The sequence below is a fragment of the Nilaparvata lugens genome, chromosome 11, assembly GCF_014356525.2.
Source record: "Nilaparvata lugens isolate BPH chromosome 11, ASM1435652v1, whole genome shotgun sequence".
Classification (NCBI taxonomy): Eukaryota; Metazoa; Arthropoda; class Insecta; order Hemiptera; family Delphacidae; genus Nilaparvata; species Nilaparvata lugens.
This window is the reverse complement of record NC_052514.1, coordinates 18,323,313-18,348,055: the sequence shown is the minus strand read 5'-3', so window position 1 is coordinate 18,348,055 and position 24,743 is coordinate 18,323,313. Positions and strand designations below refer to the sequence as shown.

The 24,743-nt window shown below is 34.1% G+C and overlaps 1 protein-coding gene across 2 annotated transcripts; it reads left to right on the top strand.

Annotated features, from left to right (window-relative positions):
* The first annotated feature begins 344 nt into the window (after positions 1–344).
* LOC111060529 (autotransporter adhesin BpaC-like) lies at positions 345–23,027 on the top strand. Of its 2 annotated transcripts, XM_039437753.1 has the most exons (6): positions 345–546; positions 10,722–10,870; positions 13,970–14,212; positions 18,489–18,933; positions 20,156–20,494; positions 22,586–23,027. In XM_039437753.1, exons 1-5 carry the CDS (start codon positions 502–504, stop codon positions 20,483–20,485), a joined length of 1,212 nt encoding a protein of 403 aa, XP_039293687.1. In that variant the 5' UTR covers positions 345–501; the 3' UTR covers positions 20,486–20,494; positions 22,586–23,027. The 2 variants fall into 2 exon arrangements, with proteins under 2 accessions (XP_039293687.1, XP_039293688.1); XM_039437754.1 differs by lacking the exon at positions 13,970–14,212 and having other exon boundaries at positions 347–546.
* Positions 23,028–24,743: the final 1,716 nt, after the last annotated feature.

Sequence of the window (24,743 nt, the reverse complement as noted above, 5' to 3'; positions counted from 1 at the left end):
GCCTTTATCATTATTCAATGTAGATCGTTCGAAGAATAATCTGAAGTCAAAAAGTTATTTGACTTCAATTATCCCATTTGAGTGAGAGTACAGAATATCGACCACAGGATAAGTCTCATATAAACAATCATCACCAACTTAATCACATTCTGATGCCCCACAGAAATAACTGGAGAAGTAAGCCAAATCTGGCGATGGCCGTTAAGCAAATCGCACAGTTAAGTAACAGTGGTAATAGCCCGTCAGCTGATCGGGTTACAAGTTGGTATAATTTTGACTCCTCAGCCGAAGAAAGGTAGGGGTAGGGGTAAGATCCAGCAGCAGCCATCAGTGAAAGTAGCCGCACTCTATAATAGAGACCGGACGTCCACACGCCAGATCAGACATTCGCGGATTCTGCTTCAATTGCTTTGTGAACTCCGTTACCGCGCTATCGTTCATTCATTCACTTGTCAAGGATAAGTCAGCTGATTCTGCTCCAAGGACACACTCTCATCTGATATGGCCGGAACCGATATGGTTCACAAGAAGTTATGGTTTTACTCTGTGAGTGTTCTAATACTGTTTTCCAATTCCAAATTATTTTAATAATAATCATATTTCACATTAATAATTGTGAGGTCAAGTTGACACAAGAATTTATGGTTTTACTCTTGGAGTGTTCAAATAATGTTTTTGCCAAATTCAATATTTTTTCCTATTACATTACTACATTAATAAGTAGAACAGAATAGAAGAGCTGATCAAGTGATCAATAGTGTTAGTAGTACCACTGCTTGTAGTACATTTTTAGTTAAATAGGGTGGAATGAAGAAACTACATTGTTTGTTACTCAGTTGGTTTGAGCTAGAATTGAACTGTTCATTAACCAAAGTGTTAGATTGCATTGAAAAAAGTTGGTGAAGTTGGTACGGTAATTATTTAGTTAGTGGTAGTTTTGGTGTAGTAGCTACATTGGAAACTACATAGTCGACAACCTATTGGTAGAAGCGAAATGAAACATAGACCAGTCTGATAGACACAGGGAACAGAAATACGATTGTTCCACAGGAAAGACTACAACTTGAAATAATGAGAATAATGAGTTGTTCATTTATAAATGGAAAATCACCATTCTCAATCATGCAAATTAGAATAATGGTCAAACGAAGCAAGTGTACGAGATTGTCAGCTTTCTATAAGATACCCCAGAATGTAAATGGTTTTAAAGTTTAACATCCAAAGTTTGAGTGGTAAAGATAGTTCAATCCAGAATAAAAAGTTGGCTGCTCTGTCAGCTTGTGTTAACAGATTGCGAAGAAACGGAAACACTCTAGAAATTTCCAACATTGGGTTTAAACTCCTATTCAAAATCCTATATCGGGTACAGAGGCTTAGCGTAGAAGATGAGTTGTGGGTAGGGCAATGTAGATATATTTTCAATAAAACTCCACATGAAGTTTCAAGCAGTCATAACTGAAATAAGTAGATCAAATTGATTCATATGATGATTGATTATTCAAGATTGATTGATTCATATGTCAGCGAATACTTCCGTACAAAATATTACAATAAGAAAAATAGAAAATCTTTCCTTAATTTTCTTCAAAATGGGAAGAGATTTGATTTGCTCCAAGGTTGCGCTGATAACCTATCGCTCTCATAAGTTACGATTTTATGTTCCTGCACTCCCTTAAGAAGAGTGACCACTTGTAGAGCCGGCTACGCTAAATATAATTTATAAAAACCAAAAAGTGGTTTGGAACCCACCTAAAGCTGTAAGTTCATTAATCTTTTATCATCATCCGTTTTATCAACCACACACACACACAAGCATCTTCGCCATGTGGGCATCACCTTCAGCAAACAGAATTGAAATGGATTCACTGTAGCATTCACTTATATAACGTTGCGCTCGTGGCCAAACGAGATGAGCTTCTAGCTTAACCAATATCTCAAAAATAAAAGACGTGATAATTAAGTGAATAACAGTGCTTACCGGCAACGTAAATTCTAAAAAGACGGTCGTCTTAAACTTTAAAAATTATATTTAATAATTCCAGCAACTCTTTGTATCTGGTATTCCTAGTCTATTTGGAGCATTTTGAAGTAAAGACAGATCCTTCATTCTCAAGATTTCTTCTTGTAGAATAAAATAAACAAGTTATGGAAAATATAGCGAGTAGCCTGTAAAAAATGTTATGTCTTCTGCTTATAAACTGTTGGAGAGAACTGCGTAATAACATAGGACATATGGTGCGTTTGTTTTATTCAAAAAGAATTGAACATATTAATGTTTTATTTGTTAATCCTCTTAAGCTTGGAAATCGTCAGAGGGCAATGTAAGATGGGTTATGTGTTAGTCTTAGAACAAATTTCAACAGATTGAGTTGTAAAGTTTATTGTTCATTAATTTTCGGAATCTTACTACGAAATACGATTCAAGAGGGAAAATTCAATACCACGTCGACCAATATTTCCCCATCAAATTTTTAATCTGCATAGCAAATAATAAAATTTTCATGAATCTTTATCTGAACTGAAGTCTCACTCCCTAATCTATTTGTTACTAATGCTAGTGATATACTGTAGGCTACTTCCCCGAGATTAATCGGTGTACCCTGTAAGTTCATTAACCTTTTACTACTTGTCATCAACCAACTAATTTCGAAATTGATTTCTAGTTCGACCATATTTCCTCAACAGTCCGGAAGTGGTTCTTCTAGTCAACGGGCCCAAATTATAATTACGGCTTCTGGTGTTTATCAACTGTAGCATTCACTTATATAACGTTGCGCTCGTGGCCAAACGAGATGAGCTTTTCAAATAACATCCATGCACCACTTTGCGGTGGACGTATAAAATTAATGGCTCCAATTATCTCTGTACAACACTTCTCTCGATAACCACTGGTGATTCGTTTTAACGGCTTTTCTACAGAGGACACCGCTCTGAAAGCCTTCATTTCATGGGCACATAGGGAGAACGGCTTCTACCCGGTTTTTCTTATAAATATGTTATTACGAGTATTATTATATATTTAGTTCAACTATTATAGTATTATGTTCAAATGAGGAGAGAAATTCAAAGTAATGTTTTAATTAGTGGACAGGTTTGTGTGAGAAAGTCGTTTCTGCCCTCTCAATAATAGGAGTACAGGAATATTGTAGAATTATTCCAGCATATAACATGAACGTATAGGTGTCTGCCTAATGTCATCAAAGATGTTTGTCATCGCTTGGGGAACTAATAACGAAGAATTGCTATATTATAAAATTCTCAAAACCGTGTTCCACATAATAGTAGGGAAACCATTAAAAAAATTTGAACGCTGTACTCATTTAGGGATATTGAATAATATTATTTTTGTATTCCCAATACTGAGAAAATTTATTAAATAATGATTTATCTTATGTATTCTGTTAATAGAGAAACACAAATGTTTGCCCGGCTCACCGTATATCACCAAGTATATACTTATTTTTCAATAGATTCTCTTTTGTTTGCAAATTTGAATGAAATTCCAAATAAGAAAATAAAATTTTATGCTTTTTTCGCGATCGTATTCTCATTATGTCAAGCTAACCTCAATTAATTAGAGCCTTGGAAACACCAACGCGGGTTGAGTGCGAACCAATCAACCACCGATTTATACCAATACCTAATATTACAATAGTAGGTATTATTGATACACAATGTTTTTATTCGGCTTCACCTTTTTTGTTGAATAAAAGAGTTTTTTTCACTTTTTACTTGAAAATTTCGTGGTTGTTTCAGGAGTCAGGACCATTAATACAAACTGTAAGAAATCTTCTTTGTTCTAATTAATATTAATGAAGTTGATTAATGTTGTACTGGCTAAGAGGGTATTCATTTGAAGCCAGCAAATCCTAATTCAGTTAAAGTTCAAATTATCTCCCACGAGGCTCTGAATCCACCAAGAACCATAATTGAATTTAAATTCCATCAATATTTTTTCGAATTTCCCACATATAAGTCAAGAGTGCATTTGGTCATCACTCTCCACATTTATTTTTTCAAGTCAAAAGATAATCAATGATAAGTCAACTAACGCCTAGTAGTGATCGTACTGTACTCTTATTTTATAAGAGTTCATACATCAATCTCACAATCTGAAAAGGAAGTTTCTAGCTTGAGGTGAAGATTATCCATTCTTTTATAAGCGTGCCACCACATCTCTACATAATCAGGTCATAAACTACGTTGAAACTTTAGGATCAAGGTGATCACATTACCTGTACAGGGAAACATTTTAATCACAATATGAATTTGATAAATATTCACATTTACCTCACCACAGCATCCGCTAATCGGCTCTCGTGGCTCTGAGATTACAATATTCAACGTATCGCTTCCTGTTAGGGAAAATTACAAGGTGATGTGATGATATCTCGGGTAAAATGAAGCTGAAATAAGCTTATCTCAGACATCCAATGCTTTGAGATTTAATTAACTTGTTTTTTCTTAACTTGTGAAAAATTAATAAATGAGTAAATACATAAACGGATTGAGGTATAAGTATGAATAATACTTGATTAGTATGAAACGTTCATGATATCCTCAAGACCCACTAATGCGTATATACAATGAACTCTGTATGAAATCCAAATTTCATAATTATAAAATATATTTATTCACATAAACAAGTGATACGGATTAGATTCGAATAGAACAATATTCAAATAGAATTGGAAAAACTTGATTGAAAACTAGTATTTCTCAACACTTTTTTGTTAAAATTTATTCTTTGACTTTCTTCTTAGACAATTGACCATAATCAGAAATTGATTAATTGGGGGAACCATAGCATTGCCAATGAAAATTCGAATGCTCTCAGGTACAGGTACATGATAATTTCAGATTACCTGCTTATTACATGGGAAACCATGGTTGGCAAGGTATTTTCCCTTTTTTGTTTCCAGCAGACCACATCATTTTGTATTACTTTTTAGTGTGTTATTCACTGTAACTGTTATTTTAATTTTTTCACTTTGTATTTTTTGTATGTTGTGAATAAATTGATTCGAATTGAGTTTTATTGAGGTACGTTATCTTCGTGAAAAGTATGGAAAAGTTTGTGCAGAACACTGTACGGAAGCAGTGGGTTACCCACTAATTTGATATATATTTAATGTATTAGTGCCGAAGTTGAATTGTAGTTTTGCATAGTATAGGATAGCTGATGGAAAAATGCTCTGGCTTTTCAGAGCCATTGAATGTTCAGTTTTTTTTAAGAGCTTTTGCTCCAGTGATAAAAATGGGATGAGATTTCATCAATCATGTCCCGGTTAGGACTCGAACCCACAACCTGTAGGCGCAGTGCGCAGATATAGGGGGCGTATTTGTTACGTCTCAGACCATTTAGCTATGCCGGCAAACCATATAATATTGATTGATTGAATCATTATGAAAGGTATTAGTATAAAGATAGCGTATAAACAAACACCAATTTCAACTTATGCTACCTAAGTACAAACATTCCCCGATTGGTGAGAAATTCATCGCAATCAATGTTAAGATTCACTTAATAGAAAACCCCATTAAAATATTTATCCATCTTCTCAAGACGCTTCGGATGGATCAAAAGTTGAACTTCATAACTTGTTCTCGTTAATTTATGCAATTTGTGACAAAAACAACCTTCACTAATCAATTTCACAGATACAACATGTTCAGAAAGTAAATTAGATTAGGAAAGTTCTATTCCGATCGTTTATATTATGATATGACTTGATTATGACAAAGTGGTCAATTAATTCCAGTCTGCTTAATCAAGTGGAAAGGCGATGAAATCGCTCAATTGACGTGTTAATCGGTAGCTAATCGATTATTCAAGATTATGGCTAAAATTATGAAGCTATTTATGAGGTTTTAGGTTTGGCTGAGGTTGTAGGTTGAAGGTTTGCAAACTTGTTTCGAAAATTGCAATCCCAATTATTCACAACTAGTAACATGGAAGATTTCATTAGCAAATGCCAGAGGAAGGGGAATGTTCACTTCTATCAACATTCGGGATTGATATTGTATATTTTATAATTCCATAGCTTACATTCTAGTAAACAGGAAAAACCTGGTAAAAAGTTATTGTAGAATGAACAATAATCAAATAGGCCTCTTCATACTGATAACTCTAGCATATTATTCTCAGCTCCTCATCAACACAAGATATTATATGAAAAATAAAGTTAAATTGTCACTGAGTAGTTGTGGTAGTCTATAGTTTTACAAAAACAAGCATTCATGTAAGAAGGTACTATCCATTGGAATCAAATAGCTCATTGATTATTAAAACAGTCATGTTAACATGAATTGGAATAATGGAATAAGATAACACATAGTTCAATCACAATATTTTCAAAAATATATATAGAACCCTCATCATCCAGAGATGGAAATTGATCTAGAGGAAACATTCTTCCGAATAATTTGCAACTACTTAACATGAATCTCATTCAAAGAATTTTTTCAAGTGATTGAATACAAATTCTATTAGTCGGTGATTCATTTTGATAAATAAATTCGCCAAGATGGTGTACAGTGGACTAGAAGGGTATTGAAATTAGAACACAATTCGTGAAAAATCAAGCAGAGCCCCTCTAGATCTCTGAATGGTACAGTAATGAAATGTTATGAGGCATTTCAAATTCCATCGCTAGAACAATACCAACATTCATGGAATAATTGTTTATCGTTTTTTGTATTAACTTCATCCTTGCAATCAAACATAAACTCAATCAACTTCCAATTAAGAAGCATGATAATCTAGGTTTCCTTTCTCTCCATAAATTTACTCGAGCATATTTCTATGTCAATGTCAGAGCTACGAAGTTCATTTAATGAGAAATTTTCGCCAACCACAAATCATCGCAGAAGCAGAACCCACTCACCTTGAACCCACAAGCTTCAACACTTTCTTTCTCACCACTTGATGATTCAAACCTTTCACAAATGCTAAAACTTACACATGAATATTCACCAATGTATCGGATGTCGAAGTTATAACATAGAATACCAAACATCTTGCACTGAAACTGGTTCCAATCTTCTTCCATGAATGGTTTGTCTGAATAGTATGTTTTTTGAAAAGTTGTAACACTCAGTTTGGTTTCCGGATCATAGAAGGCGATTATTGACAGGATAATAATAATCTGCACGCGCCATCTAATTGTATGAGAAAACGCATGCAGCTTTCCAATTGTGAAAGGAGTTCTGTTTTGCTCCAAATGTAACTCTAGTCAAGTAGCAGCATGATACTTCGAAAATTCGTGGGATTGTGAACTAACTGACGAAATCATCACTATTGATCACACTAGTTTTGGGGAAATCAACTTTCTTCAAAGCTACAATAAATTGTAACTCTTGATTGGTTAAGATGCACAATCTATAATTAAATTCAGATTAGAGAGTCAGGAGATTGTACAAAAGTATGCGTAGTTTCAATGAAGAAAACATGAAAATAATGAATCCTGTTGAAAATTTATTCAAATTTATTTAACAGTGCGTTTTTAACTATTTTTATTCTTTTACAATAGGATTCCTTATAATTGTCAAGAAAATTTACCAAATTTGAATCAAATTTAGCCACAACATGATCTCTCAAGCTCTGGACGTTTCTCAGTAGTAGTACTAATTATTATTTCCAAGAAGTATCCAGAGGTGGGCTTAAAATTAAATATTGGGTCACGATAAAGGTTAGCAGTGTTCTAAATGACTAGGTACTGACGAATTTTTTTAGGTTCCTAAATCATAAATTCTTGGGGAGATTGGAAGCAGCATTATTTCGAAATTTAGGGGGAGGGGACCCACTTTGAGAATAATAGCGTCTATTAATTGGACGTCTTGACACAAGAAATAGTCTTGGTGAGGAGAAGGGGGATGGTTACCACAGGAGTATCAGTTCAAAATGTCTCCAAGCTTGCTGAAATATTATTGAAATACTCGAAAATACTTAGGCCCCTTGGATATAATTGATTGATATACACGGTATGGTACCTTTACAGTTTAATAATTATAAATCACAAGATATTGTACCTAGAATTCGGTATCAGCGAACCATGAACTAGAAACGATTTTGTGGAAGAATGTTCTAGGCGAGTATCATTCACAGACTGTGTATAATAAGGGAAATTAGTAAAATTATAATTCAATTACATTCAACTATCCGGCCCAAGATTCCTGGAAAATTATTCGCATATTTCTCATAAAAAATTAATGATGTTGCAGAATGGAATTTGATACTGGAAATAAAAGCAACAGAACTCATAAAAGACGCCAGCAACACTTTCACTTGGAAAGGACAAAGAATTTTCCAAACAAGTCTACTTACTACTGCTGCTTCATTAGCAAGCAACCAGTTTGGCGCAGTCAGCATGTAGGTAGGAGTTATCCGGGGTTTTCAAAAACATGCCAATTCATATGTATGCAAATACATGATTTGTCATAAAAATCATCAACTCCAAACTGCAAGGCGAATTTTTTTGTGACAAACAGGAAAACTTGACAACGGAACAGTTCAACAGAATTTTATGTGAGAAGCGTGTAGAGTTCAGAAAATGGTACGTGTCTCTCGTGGATTCACTTCACAGCGTTCAGTATTACTTATCAATAATATCAATGCTCATCATTGAACCAATGCTGACGGTTTGAGTTGAATGTGACTAAAGTCGTGAACCTGAACTTGCACCTTTCGCTTTCTTTGAGAATCCATCCCACTTTAAAAAACCCGTACAGGAAGCAAATGCTCCTAACCAGTTCCTTTGCATGTCTGTTCGTGCTTAACACAAAAAGGCTTGAGGCTTCTCCAACTTAAATTGCACCAAAACTAATCGTTTGATAACATTGTATAGATATATCCTCCCACTCTAAACTATGTAATAGTCAATAATGTTTATATATTTCATTACTTCCTCACACACCTCCCCAAGAAACCAAAGGTCATGGAGGAAACTATGATCATTTCCTTGACATTGCCAGTATTTAAATGTGCACGAATAAGCAGGAATTTCTAGAATTGATAACCAGACTGAGACATGTCAAAAGTTTGTATGATTAATTTTTCTGTAACATACCCGTCGTAACTTTTTCCGCATTTTTGGGTTATATTTAATACATAATTTTTAGTTCAGTGTGGCTTAAATCCTCAGATGTATTTAATTTTCCGCTTTGTCAGGAACTAGAACTCGAGTCAACTGGCTCTAATGTTCGACTTTACAATAGTTGCATAATACCTAGTATCATTAATCGTGAGTTGAATCTGGTAAAAATATTAATATACTATCTTTTTGACAACATACAGGTCCTAAAGCTTATTCATCCATGTTTTTTTGAGATGATGTGGACAAGTTGGGTTAAGTTGAATCTGGATATTGAGAATTACCTAGAGCCTTCATCAAACAGATCTCTTCACTCATAATTTTGAATCAGGTCTTTATAATTAATCTTGGAAACTTCAGTAAAGCTGAATAAGGATTAGTAAGAAGATTCTATAATATAGCGCTGTGGAATATATGAGTAGAGATGATTCATAATGATGATTAAAAAATGAATAGAGAAATAATATGAATATTGTAACAACATCGTCGAACAATACGACTGTAGTCTCTCAACTGAACTGCCAACTAATATACGCCATTAAAAATTAATAAATAATAAATAATTAAGGCAGTGCAAAGGCTAAAAATAAACCTTTTACTCGTGATATTTTTTAAAGTTTTTTGATTTGTATATCATTAAGCTATCAAAATGAAAAAGTTTTCTCGGGAAAACATTTTTTTTTCTGATCATTACTTTTTGAGATATGAGCGCCTAAAGTTTAATTTTTTGGGACAGAACATTTCAAATTCGGTTTGAGATAAATCCATGAGATTTACAAAAAGTAATGATCGGAAAAAAAATGTTTTCCAGAGAAAACTTTTTCATTTTGATAGCTTGATGATATACAAATCGAAAAACTTAGAAAAATATCACGAGTAGAAAAGTTTATTCTCAGCCTTTGCACAGCCTTAATATAAGGCCAGCAGAACAATCTAGAAAGGTCTAGAGGTGTGGCGAAACGTCCGACCAATCGCAGTGCAAGGAGATTGCCAGAGACTTCTAGATCACGTTTGCCATTGGTCGACAGCTTCATAAGACAAACCCGAATGCGCTGGAAAAATCTAGAAGCCCCCTTGCTTCCGCCGCGTCAACCCTCTGAAGGCCCTGCTTCCGCCACGTCAACCCTCTGAAGGCCTATTCATAACAATATGTTCATATTAGGATGAAACAGATGCAAACCTCGATTATGATTATAGCTATATTTCAGAATTTCCGACCATAAACTTTACAATAATTTCCTCTTATAATGTAAAATAAAAAATAATAATAATATCGAGTAACCTGGCTGGCTCAGGTCTGGTGTCAAATTGCAATGTTATCTTTTTAATGTTGCTTGAGAGAAATTGGTCTAGGAAATAGAATTTAACAGAACTCTCCTCTTTCACATTGGATAAAATCAAATCAAATGCGATTCTGGGGGAATGTGCACGCAGCTCAACTCTATATTGAATTTTTGAAATGTAGGAGCAGCCACAACATCTAACATTCATAAAAATAATAAACAATCACAAGAATACATCCTCGAGCAGGCACAGCATCACACGTTCTCTAAAATAATTAATTTCTTATTATTTGAATTTCAATCCAAGATGTCAATCTGATTCTGAAGATTTTTCTTTTTTTTACAGCTGTGTATACTTCTAACGACTACAAGTATATGCGGAGACAACTCCAATAAAAATCAGTCAAAATCAGTGAAGAGAGGAACCGATTCAAGCCAATACTCTGATACGAACGCGCAAGCATCTAGCTATGACTCTCAGACTGAAACACAAGGGTGAGTAGTCTTAGTATTATAATAAGGCTGAAAAGTAGCCCAATAACACTTTAATAAGCATGAGTATTAAAAAGTCACCTATGAATAACAGGTTCGAGAAAACTATGGCGTCTAACTAGAAAATTATTGAATTGAGTAGTGAATTTTTAGTTATTATTTAACGAAAATCCTAAATGAACGCTGCAGATCACCCCGAAGACCTCTGCTACTGCAGACAGTAGTAGCGTAGTGATTTAGTAGTGAATTTTTAATAAGAACAATTTAATTGAAGCTATTTATTCAAGAAGAGGTAATCAGAACTCGATAGATGAACCATTAGAGAGATAGTTAATTCAGTATTTGAATAAGTACATCACCTTTGCAAAATAAGTATTGGATTAGAGTCTTCAAGTTTCTTGAGGTTTAATGAGTACCTGAGTTGCTAATTGCAGAAGAGTTTCTTATAGAAGAAAACTGCTGACTCAATAGATTTTCGACTAGTTACTTTCAAACCAGTTTCGGATGTGTGAGCAGAGAGTATAGAATGTAAATTCTGGGTGTGATATGTGTTGTAATGTGATATTTGAGGTTAATTATTTGGGCAATTCCGCTAAATTTACATGAAGAAAATTGAATCAGGAAATATTAGTTTATATAGAAAAGAACTCTGAACATAAAAAAAACTCAGAAAATAATACGAAACATCGAAACATGTAAAATCTAAATTTCACTATAAACTACGGATAGACATTGCGGAGGAGCATGAAGAATGCATAGTAGGAGTAATGTTTTTCTCGAAAAAGTAATCTTTTTAAGATTGATCAACAGTTAGAAGAATAAACATGAGCGTTCAAGGGTGATGATGTTCGAATTTACGAGTCAATTCGGAGTCGATACTACATTCTTCGTAGAACTACTCAAGAAAATTATCATGGAATGTTTTCAGTAAAAAGAGTTTTCTCCAATTCTATTGTCTACCCTTTCATTTTTCTGAATTTCTGTGCAGACTTGAAGATTTTACACAAATTTTCCGCTTTCTATGAGCATAACAATATATTAATGAAATGTAAATTTAAAAAATCTCTCCAACATACAAATAATAATAAAAGCTGTCCAACTAGAAGGATTACTGTTATAGGCTATATTACAGCAGTATGTCAGGTCAAATAATTATATGTAATGTAAATTTCTCCTCAGATCGAGTTTCTTGAGGTTTAATGAGTACCTGAGTGGTTAATCGCAGAGAAATTAAAGAAGAGTTTCTTGAGAAAAAACGGCTGTTTCAATAGATTTTGCGACTAGTTGGGAAAACAGTTACCGTACTTTCAAACCGGTTTTTGATTGCAACTATGTGTGAAAATATATAACTGACTTTGGCACCAGAAGATATTTTTTTGAAGAATGCAGAGCTATAACAACTTACCTACTACTGATGATGCTTCGAAGCATGTTGACATACCTGGTGAATCTGAATGTTTTAAACGGATATTAAAGTCGACGTTTTATATATTATAATGCTGGGATGCTATCAAAACATGATCTTTCGATTGACAAGATATGTCAAACTTTCTAATGGAAAAACGCCATATTCCAGATAAGCAATCAAAACATGACACAACATCATGCATACGTATTGTTCTTGAAAATATCACGATAACTTTCATAATTTGATTCAACAGGCAATACTCAGGCTCCTTGAATTAATTTTGCACTGCATTAATTTCAAAGGAATTGGAAATTTATACGAATTCATAGCTTACGGATTGAATGGAATTTTTACGTTCATTTTTACGAACAAACCCGTTCTCAATAAATTTAGTAGGCTTCACTGCCTCATCATAACAAATCTAAATATTCGACAGCGTAACTAGAGCATCTTATCAGATTGTCTAAAGAGAGGTTAAATTCGCAATTGAAACTTGCAATAAGGTATTTAAGATCATTTCAGTCTGTTGTTCAATATTAATATCATATTATCATTTATACATGATATCATATTATTATATCATAGATCAGTAGCGTAGCCAGGATTTTGGAATTGGGGGGTTGTCTTCACATTTTTGACCCCCTATAGACCTGAACTATTGACCTAGCCAACATGAACTTGATAGGAAGTTTAGGGGGTAGGGGTCTAACTTGTCTTTAGCATGCCCTACAATATAGGCAATTATTGTTTTTGCTTGTTATCTATTGTAACTCAGTTTTCGTTTTACTTTATGAACGTTTGAATTACACATTCAGGAATTAACAAAACAGTTTCTTTCAATATATAACCAATCAGATTTTTATTACTAGTAGCAAATTTTGCAAATCATTTGAATGAGTTTGATAGTTTTCAACATTCACAAAACAATATTGTAGTTGAATAAAATTATTTGACGTCACTTTGATATAGTGCATTTCGAATATTTGTTGCGAGTGGACTCAGCTGGGTTTTCGTTGTGCGTAAATGCCGTCCTCTAACACGAGGACCTCAGATTGGGTAGATTCCAATTTGTCTAAATAGCCTGAAAGATCATGTCCAATTATGTTTTAATGGGGGAGGCTGAGTTCATACTTTCAAATAAAAATATGTTGATATTGATATTGTCAATATGTTACCGACCTTCTCACACTGTGATCGTCATATATTTTGATATTTTGGTACCATTACAACTCGTTTATAACTATTGTCAAGCTACTTCATTATTTTTCCACATAGCTTGAAACTAACAACAACCAAAGACAACTAACATCAGCTAATCTCTTCTCATTAGCTACAGCACTAACTTTTCTTCTCGCGTCCACTAAACAGCAGAGAATCTATAGTCTCCAGTCTCTATCATCTATTGAAATCTTCATACAATATCATTTTTTTATCAGTCTGTCCTCCACAACAATTTCACTACGCGTTTTCAATGGCTCATGATTCTTGTTTCCTCAACTCGTTACCATCAATCTACAACTAGTTGTTTGTGAGGGAAAACTGGTGCTTCCAATCCATCTGAACTGCATTTTTTGTAACTGATCAATGCTTCGATCGTCAGTCCCTCAAGCTTCCGTTGAGTCAAATGCAAAACCGGTGTCCGGCACTTTCACCCAAGCAATCTAATGGGACGCATTTTATGGGCTGTCTTTCAGAAAGAAGGTGGAGGTAGACCTCCAAGACCCGCGACTAGTCAGCTTTCTGCTCAGAACTCTCGGTCTCGACAAGCAACAACAACAACAACAAAGACAGAGACTGAGAAATGACAACCAACCACAACAGACAAGACAAAGACAAAGACAAGACAACAACGTGGGCTGGGACAGTGAGGACGATGATGTTGATGACGACTCTGACGCGGCCCTAAAGCAGACTCACAGTTCCGCTTCCGCCCAGGGGCAAGTAGACTTTGAACTACTGTTTTTCTCAAACTTGCACCATCATTTCTATTAGTCAGCACCCTATTATTGAACATATCACATCATAACACTATTGATTGAAGCTATTATTTATTGAAGTTTTTCCAGTTATTGGATTGATAGATACCTTGTGGGACCGGACTCTCCATGATCTTCTATCTCATCAGAATGTAATTTTCATTCTCCATATTCAAGTAGTATTCTCTCATTTCTCCTGCTTCTGTCGTATCTCAACAATAATTTTCTATGAGTCCCTTTTCATCATTCTCATGATAGACATCATTATCTTATAAAACTTCGTCAGTATTCTATACTCCATCTTTCACATGGCATTCATACTTCATCTCTCGCAAAATGTTTTCAACATACTATTCTTCATTCATATCCTTATCACTTCTTTTTGCAAGCACTCTCTATCATACATAATAGAGCATACCGAAATTGTGAATGATTGTATAAATTGGGATGTGATGGAATGAGACTTGGATAAAAGTTCGTTGTGAATTATGAATGTAGAACTTGTACATTATTGTATTGAAGAGTAGTTCATAATTATTTTGTACAGTGTTATAATGATTATTCTCAAAATTGTACTTTTTTTTCAATTGCTTCATCTCTTTTCTGGCAGATCAATAGATCATCAAGTAGATTTTAACTGATTGTTTAAATTTTCTGAAGACAGAGGAAGTAGAATTATTGGTCAGGTGATTTTTGTTCTCTCTGAGAACGTAGAGTGGGTTGTACATGAACTAATAAAACACGATATTCCATCATAAAACTTATTTTTCGTACTTTTTTCCCTTCGTCTTTCACGTATTTTAATCTTACAGGGGCTGTTCAGTCACTGTATTTATTTGAAGTCATTGTTATCAGCAATCAATAATTCAATTCTCTCCAAGTCTTTATGATGTGGTTGCTGGATTAACATCTTATCTAGAAATGTACATATGAAGGTTGAGAGGGTTTAAAGATAATGTATAAGTACCGGTAACAATTATTTGAACCTGGAAGGATAGAATTTTTTATCGAAAACCTTGTAGCTCGTTTCTCGAGCTCCATACATGAATGTATTCTCTATCGAGTATTTTATAAAGCTTGACTTACCTCAATTTCCTTGATTACTTTGACATATTATAAATAACAGTAACGCATTTCTGATTTTGTTGGACTATCAGTTCTAAATAAGATTTTTTGTAATTGTCCCTGCGCAGAACTGCAATTGAACTCTATCATTCATTGAAATTTGAAACATTTTAAACTTTGTGGGCTGTTTGCACAGTGACAGTTTAAACTACAATTTCATTTTAAACTGGATTAAATCAGTATCAAGTCTCGTTTGTTATGTGTTACATTTTGAGTTTAAGCCACCAGCTGATTAAATTCAGTTTAAGCTTTGACTGTGCAAACGGCCCTGTGAGAGATTTAAAGAGTTATGAGAGCCATCCATGGAGAGTTAGGCTTCCATGGGCTACGGGATTCGTCGTACTGTAATTACCGTATAGATAACAGTGATGCATTACTGATTTTTGTTGGACTATCAGTTCTGAATCTGATTTGTTGTAATAATTGTCCCTGGGTAGAATTGTAATGGAACTGCAACGTTCATTGGAATATGAAAATATTTGTAACTTTGTGAGAGCTTTGAAGCGTTATGAGAGTGATACGTGGAGAGTTAAGGGTTACAGAAGTCGTCTTTTGAGGAGAGTCCTCTGTGGAGAGTCTATGTGAAGAGCTTGGAGAACTATGAGAGCTTTCTGTGAAGAGTCATGAAATGAACAAAAATATTCTTTATTATTAGTGAATTATCAAATCTCCACATTTATTTTGCAAAACTGAACTTTTTTGCTGACTGTACTGTTATGCGAATTCAATTGTAAAGTTCTATTCCTCTATTGCTCATATTAAAATTGAAAATGTTCAATGAGGTTAATAGTTGAATAGGTAGAAAACGAAGGACTGAACAGTGAGTATAGAATGTAAATTACATTACATTCTACACTTACTGGGACTGAATGCAATTAAACGGTAGGATTTGGAATAAAGTGGTTAGCCGCGGTCTCTCAGCTATATCGCCCAGTGACCGTGAGACTCTACATCGATCTCTCTCATTATGAAAATCTTTTCATGAACTGATAATTATAGATTAACTCCATTCTCACAACTTTGATTCAAGCCAATTAGTTAATTGAAGTTCATTCTTCAATCAACCTCAATAACAGAATAGTTCTTATTCTCACAGAAACTACGAATGAACAATTTTCCTAATTTGCTACAATTACACAGAATGTGATAATTTGTAGTCGCAGTCCTAATTTATAGGCGGAGGGTTCAAGTTTTCAATTCTATTAGCCTGGAAAACATTTATTGGAGTTTTCTACTCATATACGAACCGATGAGAAATTTAAGCATGAAATGAGAAAATTGATACACTTGTGTATATTGAGATGAATTTGAATACCTACACCGCATTACAATGAACTCACATAAATGTATTACATTGATAACTACATTGAATTTATTCTAGTTACTACTCCGCATCTGCCCACATTGATACTTACAATATACTATTCTGCATTGCTGGACTGCTGCGCATTGCTGCATTGATTATTCGATATCAATGTGCTTTTATATTGCGCTTTTATCAATGCGATATTTTTATATTGACCTGGATCATGAATATTTCACATCATTTACTTTGTAAAGAGCACTGTTAATTTGCCGCTTCGATTCATGATCAAAGACTGCTTGTTTGGGATGGGTTAGGATCATAAAGACGGATTATTTAGGTAAACATAATAATAATTCTAATTTAAACATAATGAACATAATAAACATTCTAATAAATTCTAATAAACATAATAATTTTTCTGAAATAACTTAATTTATTCAAAGTGCGGTGATATTAAGTGCAAAATTTGATAATTAATTTGGTATTTTAATCATTCTAAATTAATATATTCAAAGTGCGGTGATATTAAGTGCAAAATTTGACTATAATTTGGTATTTTAATCATTCTAAATTCAAAATTTCTAGCTAATATATATTCTTGGACAGAACTTTGAACTTTAAATTTCCTCAGTAAGAACATAACCTATTTTTTCGGACATTTCATTATTTATTAAAATTTGGGAACAGAATAGTTTTGGGCTATGCCTGTTGTTCTATCCCGATCATATTCATATGATTTGTTCATTATATCAACGAATAAATAAATAAATAAATATTGAGACGAATCGATAAAATTTGCTGAGAGTCGACAATTGATGGATGACTTTTGTGATTGAAGCTGAACTTAGAGTGTAATCACATATGAAATAAAAATTAATTTGATTCACAAGTATTCTATAAAAGCACTTTAATTAGACCTAAATAGGTATCACAAACCATAACTCAAAAGACAAAACGTTTGTACATTATTGTAGAAGGTTTGTTACACATACTTTGTTAGTTACGATGTACATTAAATTATAATTCACACTTTCACTTGATATAATTATCATGAAGACTCTTATATTATTACAACTGTATGTTTTTCTCTATTCAGAACTGACTGGAACGCTTTCAATCCACTGTTGAAAGTGGATTTAACCTTTAACATGACTTGGAAGCGCTCCAATCAGTAAATACATAATTATTTAATGCAGTAAAGATAATGATTGCATGTTTATTTATAAATTTATTCATAGTCACAATAAATCATATTACCACTTACTTGAATGGTAACTTGTCAATTGCTATAACTAGCTGCTACATAAATATAATGGTTATTTCTAGATTAATACCAAAGAGTTACAGTATAGACTTGCTCCAATATGAAAATAACATTAGAACAAGCTTAATAGTTCATGAAATCTATTATTCTGCTTTTTTAAATTAGAATTCTGTGATTGTATACAGGCATTTCTCTATCATTTTGGCATATGAAGTGAGTTTCATTGTTTGTGTAGAGTGTGTAAACATATCATTCATCATCATCAATTATTCATCACCATCATAAAAACACATAATCATATAATTTATTGGTGATGGAAAAATATAAAACAGTAGTTTGCTCAATTAACATCTTGATAAAAAAAGACATAATAGAATATCACTGTAAGTATAATAATAAGTATTCTTTCTTCTACGTCAAATCCATTGAAAATTCAAAACTTTAAAGATAAAATTGAAAGAGAGTTGAAAATATCAATCTATAAAAATGAATCTTATTCTTAAAGATCTTGATAATAATGAGTCAATCTCTTTCATTTTTAGGTACAGTGCAGGATCAACTTACTCGGGATACGGCTCGAGCTATGGTTATGCTGACGCAGGATCAGCTGGCTATGGATCAGGTCTAGCCGCTTACGGCTCGCCTTCAGCTGCTTATGCAGCCGGTGGATCAGCTTACGCCTCGCCAGCAACTGCCTACAGCTCAGGTGCGACTGCTTACGGTTCAGGGGCTGCAGCTTACGGCTCAGGAGCCGCAGCTTACGGTTCAGGAGCCGCAGCTTACGGTTCAGGAGCTGCAGCTTACGGACAGAATGCTTACGGACAGAATGATTACGGACAGAGTGCTTACGGTTCAGCTGGTTATGCGTCTCCATCGGCCTATTACGGCGCAGGTGCTTACGGATACGGTGATGGATCTTCATCAGGGTCCGATTATGGCGGTGGATACCAGGATCTCCATGGACATCTGATTTCCCAGCATGTTGAGGTTGGTCAATGACATTATCTTTTATTTTGTAGCTCAATTATAAAAGATACTCATGTCGATCTTGTAGCACTACTTTGGAGCAGGGCACTTGATGATGCTGTGAAAAAATTTCAATCTAATAAATTCAAAGCCAAATAATCATGGATTTGTGCAGTAGGTAATGGAGGATACAGCTCTTCATACACTTCATGCAAATCACATATTTCTGAAACATTAAAACTTGCCATATTCACTTCTCGACATTTGAAACACATAATTTATTTTCCAACGATTTGTTCGAACATATATAGATGCCAAACAGTTTTGATCTGCTAGGAGTGATTAGTAAATTAATCCTATATGTAATTATCATTTGGCAAATTATTGATGTACTGTCATATAACAGAATGAACAGTCATATAAACAATTCAAATCTCATCTCTCAATTTGAGAGTCATTTCAGACTCAATTCGAGAGTCTGAAATGATTTCCAAATCACATTGATATAGTCCTGTAGCTGCTGCAACAAGACAGCTGAAGAGTCTTCATATACAGTCAAATTCCAATTCTCGACTATCCTCTATTCATTACAGGTAGCCCGACCAGCAAGCTACGTAAGATATTAATGTATTTGAATAGAGAGTCATATAAAAATCTCTGAAAGTGAATTATAGTCTCTTGGTCTCCAATTGCCAACTGAAGAACGAGCCAAGCTCAACTCTTGACAATTCTCCACATTGCAGGAATCCCGACCTGTACCTTAAACTGATGGATCTGAACGGAGAGTCATATAAACAATCGAAATCTCATATCCAAATTTAAGACTTAATCTTAGACTCAATGTGAGAGTCTCTAATTCTGATTTCTAAATAACATTGATAACAGCCTATATAGTTGTCAACTGAACAGTCATAGGCTATAAACAATTTGAATAAAATATATCAATTTTAGAGTTATTTGAAACTCCATTTGAGAGTCACAAATTTTTCCTGAATCACATTAATTAAAGCCCATAGTTGTTCAAACATCTCAACATCTCTTGATTTGAGAGTTATTTGAGTTGAACTCTCGAACAAATGACTTTTGAATCACATTGATAAAGGCTTATACTTGTCAAATGAAGAGTCTTACAAACAATCTAACTATTATTTCTAACTTAATCTCTATTATATAATAGCCTATGAAGCTGTGTTATGTTAAATGATTGATTGAATCCAATTCTTTTCTTTCTTCCATATTGTAGGTATCGCGACCCGTGCCAGTGCCAATCTACAAAGCAGTGCCTGTGCCAGTCCCCCACCCTGTGGCCGTGCCAGTCCCACAGCCTATACCAATCCACGTGCCACAACCCATCGCAGTGCAGGTGCCAGTCCCCGTGCCAGTCATCAAGACAGTGGCCTACCCAGTCGAGAAGCCAGTGCCCTACCCGGTCGAGAAGCCAGTCAAAGTCACGGTCGAGAAGAAGGTGCCCTACCCGGTGTCCAAGCCCTATGCTGTCCATGTGCCCGTCTACAAGGTCAAACACATCTACCACGACACCAAACACCATTATCCGTCATCTTACTACGCTTAGATGATCAAGGTTTGTACTTCTCATAGCTGATTTTGGGTCACATCATGCACCATTTACATTCAACGCTAATCAACGATCACGAGCAGATATGGTCGCATCTATTACCATATTATGCTACATTCGGGATTTATCTGTACATCTCATTTAGGACCATATTATGCACCATATACATTCAACCCTAATTAAAGATTACGAGTAGATAAGGTCGCATTTATTATGATATGCCCCATTCGGGGTTTAAAAGATCTATTCCCGTTTAAACGATCTATTTTCGTTCAATCCGAGATGGTGGAATGAAATGAAATATTCTTTATTAGGCGGATTTAGGACTTTCAAGTTCTCTCTACCACTCAACCTTGAAATACGATGGTGCATACGGGCCTTGGAGTATTGTTCAAGAATAGGCTTGATTTAGATGAAGCATAAGCTAGGAATCATAAGCTACATAACAAATGAACTGATTGAACTGGAAAAATCATGTTTAACGAATGCTAGGCAATACCGTAGAGTTCCAAAAGCTATGATAAATAGGTACCGTAGGCTATGTACGTTATCATGGTAGGAGAGATATTGACAGAACTCTAAAAGGATTGATCATTCTTCATTGGCAGAATGGAGTATGAACGTTATGGTAGGAGAAATGTTGGGAAAACTCTAAATAGTTGGAACCTCCGAAACCGGAATAGGTGAATACACCTGTGAATTATTCTTACAATTATTGTCGAAAACTAATTTAAGAAGTTTTGTCATTTCAGTGACTGATTTCGGGCTTTTGACAACTAATTTAGAAGGTTTCTTATTTTGATAACTCATCAATGATAAAAACATAAAGTATCCTTGTAAACAATTAAGTAAGCAATCGATTAACGAATCGTTGAAAATAAACTACTATTTGGCAAAGCAAAAGGACCTAGGGACAAAGGGACCTATTCGAAATGCCAAATTAAAACTAACCTGAATCACAAACAAAGATCAAAGTCGTACAGTAGCATGGTTTATAATCAGCCACAGCAGTTGAAAGAATAAGCTGTTGTTTTAATTCTTCCCCTTTTATAGCTTAGCGTAGGGTTTGTTTATAATAATTGATTTTGAAGGGACGTATTTAAAGATTAAATTATGCCATAGTGATATGTATTAGTATGCCATACATGAATTGAGATTTATTTGCAAAAAAATTATCAAACAATATGAATGATAATGTATGGCCTATTCAAGTTTTGTTCAGATATAATATAGAATAACTGAGCAAGATGTTATTTCTATTGAATTGTTAAACAATTAATTCTACGACATCTTTGAGAATCAATGTTATTGTGTTGATCCCTGATTATGAGGATTTGACAAGCGGCAAGGACAAGCACATACCATGCTACTTTGTTATCATCATGAACTTCCAGTTATCAAGTGCTCTCGAAATACCGGTAACTTTATGTTGGTTTATTTATTATTTATTTATTCAATCATTCGGAATTACACAACTTAGCCTACATAAAAGTACCACAGGCTAAAACTACAAGTACTCTGAAAGCTTTGACTTCTCTCTTCAGTTTTCACATCTATCTACGATTAACATTTTTAATTCTTGGGCCAGAATAATATTGTATGCAGATTTGTCTCAATCTAAACAAACATTATTTTTCAATAATTGTCAACTTTGGAGAACCATTTTCCCTCCCAATGTTCCTGGATAATAGAGATAATTCAATTCCACAGATTACTAGCATTGAACAGATGACTTCAAACAGATCATGTTTGTCAAGTTCCGTTTAATCTAATAGAAATCATAAGGATGGCAAAATATCGTACGAACAAAAATCGATGAGTGTGTGCGGGGCTTAATGATTTCCAACTTTACAACTAACTTCCGTCAATAACTACAAAATCTTAGTCATAAAACTCACTTCTATGAATTTGTGGCCATTTATTTTGATTGCCAATAATTTTTCCCACACAACTGTAAGAGCTCTGTAAGCTTTGACTTCTCTCCTCAGTTTTCACACCTATCTAAGTTCAATATATTATTTATTCCTTGGGCCAGAATAGTTCAATTTAAACAAATATTATTTATCAATAATTTTTTTAATTTCTTGTCTGTTTCAGAGCAAGGACCAACCAAAAAATTTGCAGACTGAATCAAATTGATTACTGCGATTATCATCCTGGAATATCGACAAAATTTGTTACTATCATCTCATTATCAAAATCATATTCTCCATCTTCATCATATTAACTTCATCTCCACCATTATTTTCATCGTCATTTCAATCATTATTATCATCATCATCAACATCATTCCCACCTTCATTATCATTCTCATTTCCATCATTATCATCAACTGTCATCCTAATATTTGTTAAAAATCATTGTTAATGCTAATTGTATTATTTATACTATTTGTAATATTATTTGTTGTTACTAAATTTTATTGTTGAATCGATTGTTCCATTAAGGATTTGTTGATATTTATTGTACGGCTCTTTTTGAGCTGGATTTGTTAACTATAGCTTTAAAAATTACAAGCTAATAAAAAATTATAATTATATATTGATGAAGACCATGATTTATTCCCTACTATCTCCTCCTTATCAATATTGATTATGATAATGGTCCAGTAAGATGATTGGAATACTACTTGCACTCACATTGTAGACATCAGATATATCTTGAATGTACAGCAGTGTTGTTCCATTATAAAAGGCATAATGACCACTGAATAAATATGAAAGAGTAGTGATACAGTAAGGTCCATTTTATAATGACATTGGAGAAAGATAGGAGAACAGCGCGTTAACTATTCTCTGCCTTCTAAAGAAGATAGCGGTATATCTGATGTTATATAAACTGTTCATTCTGTCTAAAATAATTCATTAGCCTTTATTTTATTCGCCAAGAAAATCAATTTTCAATTATTATAGATTTTCATAATTGAGATTAAATATTCTGTTAATTCATTAGCCTATGGGCTCAATCATCACGTGCAGGTATTATTTTATCCTTAACTAACTTACTCTTACTTGTACGTGAGTCCTCTCGAAAACAAGAAAAAGATTCAGTGTCGAAAACCCTAGAATCTTTTCTTTGCAGTTAATTGCTAAAAAACGATTTGGCAACGTTGAGGAGCTAGAAAAAATAGCGCTCTTGAGTCTGGACCCCCGCTTTCTAATTGAAATAATCAAACACTAGATAGAACGTTTTTCCTGAAGAGAAGAAGCAAACAATTTGGTCAGTTACGGTACCTAGGTACTGAAAAGCAGCCTTGCAATTCCTTTCCATATATCACATTCTATTTCCCAGATATTGAACTCCATTTTCAACTTTGTTCTTTCTAATTTCCAAAGGGTATTTTTCTCAAATCTTTATTCACCCTGAAAAGTTCCAAGCCCAGTACTAACGCTGACATCATTCTGTCGACTACCCCCCCTCTCATTTGAGAGAATCCTGGATACGCTAGTGAAGAGACCTTTGAACCTGTATTATTTTGAAGATTGAAACATCATTTCATATATCTTATAGGAAAATTCTGAATCCATCTTTTAGTCTATTTCAAGTTATGACATTGAAGTATATATTCGACGAATGATGTGAGCATATCAGATGAGAAAAAGGTAATATTTATCGTAATGTGGTGAGAATTGGTCGATAAGAGTTCTCTCAACTCATTATTGAGTGAAGTATGATAGGGAAAAATACTCAGAACCAGGAAGCGATGGGATTGTGGTTGGATGTGGACTATCGCCGCATTTCCTGCCCTTGGTGACAAAAAGCTGGTCGCATTCCCAGAAAGGAGCACAAGTTTGTCAGTTTTGCAGTGAGCGGTTGCAAGTGAAGCTGTCTGTCTCCCGCCATGCTGTCAACAGGTCAGTCTTATTTTCAAGGATTGAAATTCAATTACAGAAAATCACTAGTACCCCAATTATATTTCAAAATCAAACATATAGAATATAACATGTTTGTTTGATTAGAGGTTTAGTAAGATTACTAGTAATTTCCTGCAATTGAACATTCAAGTCACCCTATTTAAATTTACTTAATTGAATCCAAATTTAATCCAAATATTTAATAGGAGTTACAAAAGCTAATATCAAAAGTTGAACTTAAAACAACAAAAGAATACTCAACAATTTGAATTGATCAAGCGGAGTAGAGAGGGTTTTATATTTTCTAGGTTTCTTATCAGAGTTTGGGTAAATTTAAGATGACCTTTATATTCATATTTCACTGAACAAAAACGGTAGCCTACTTGAGCCCTGGATATTTC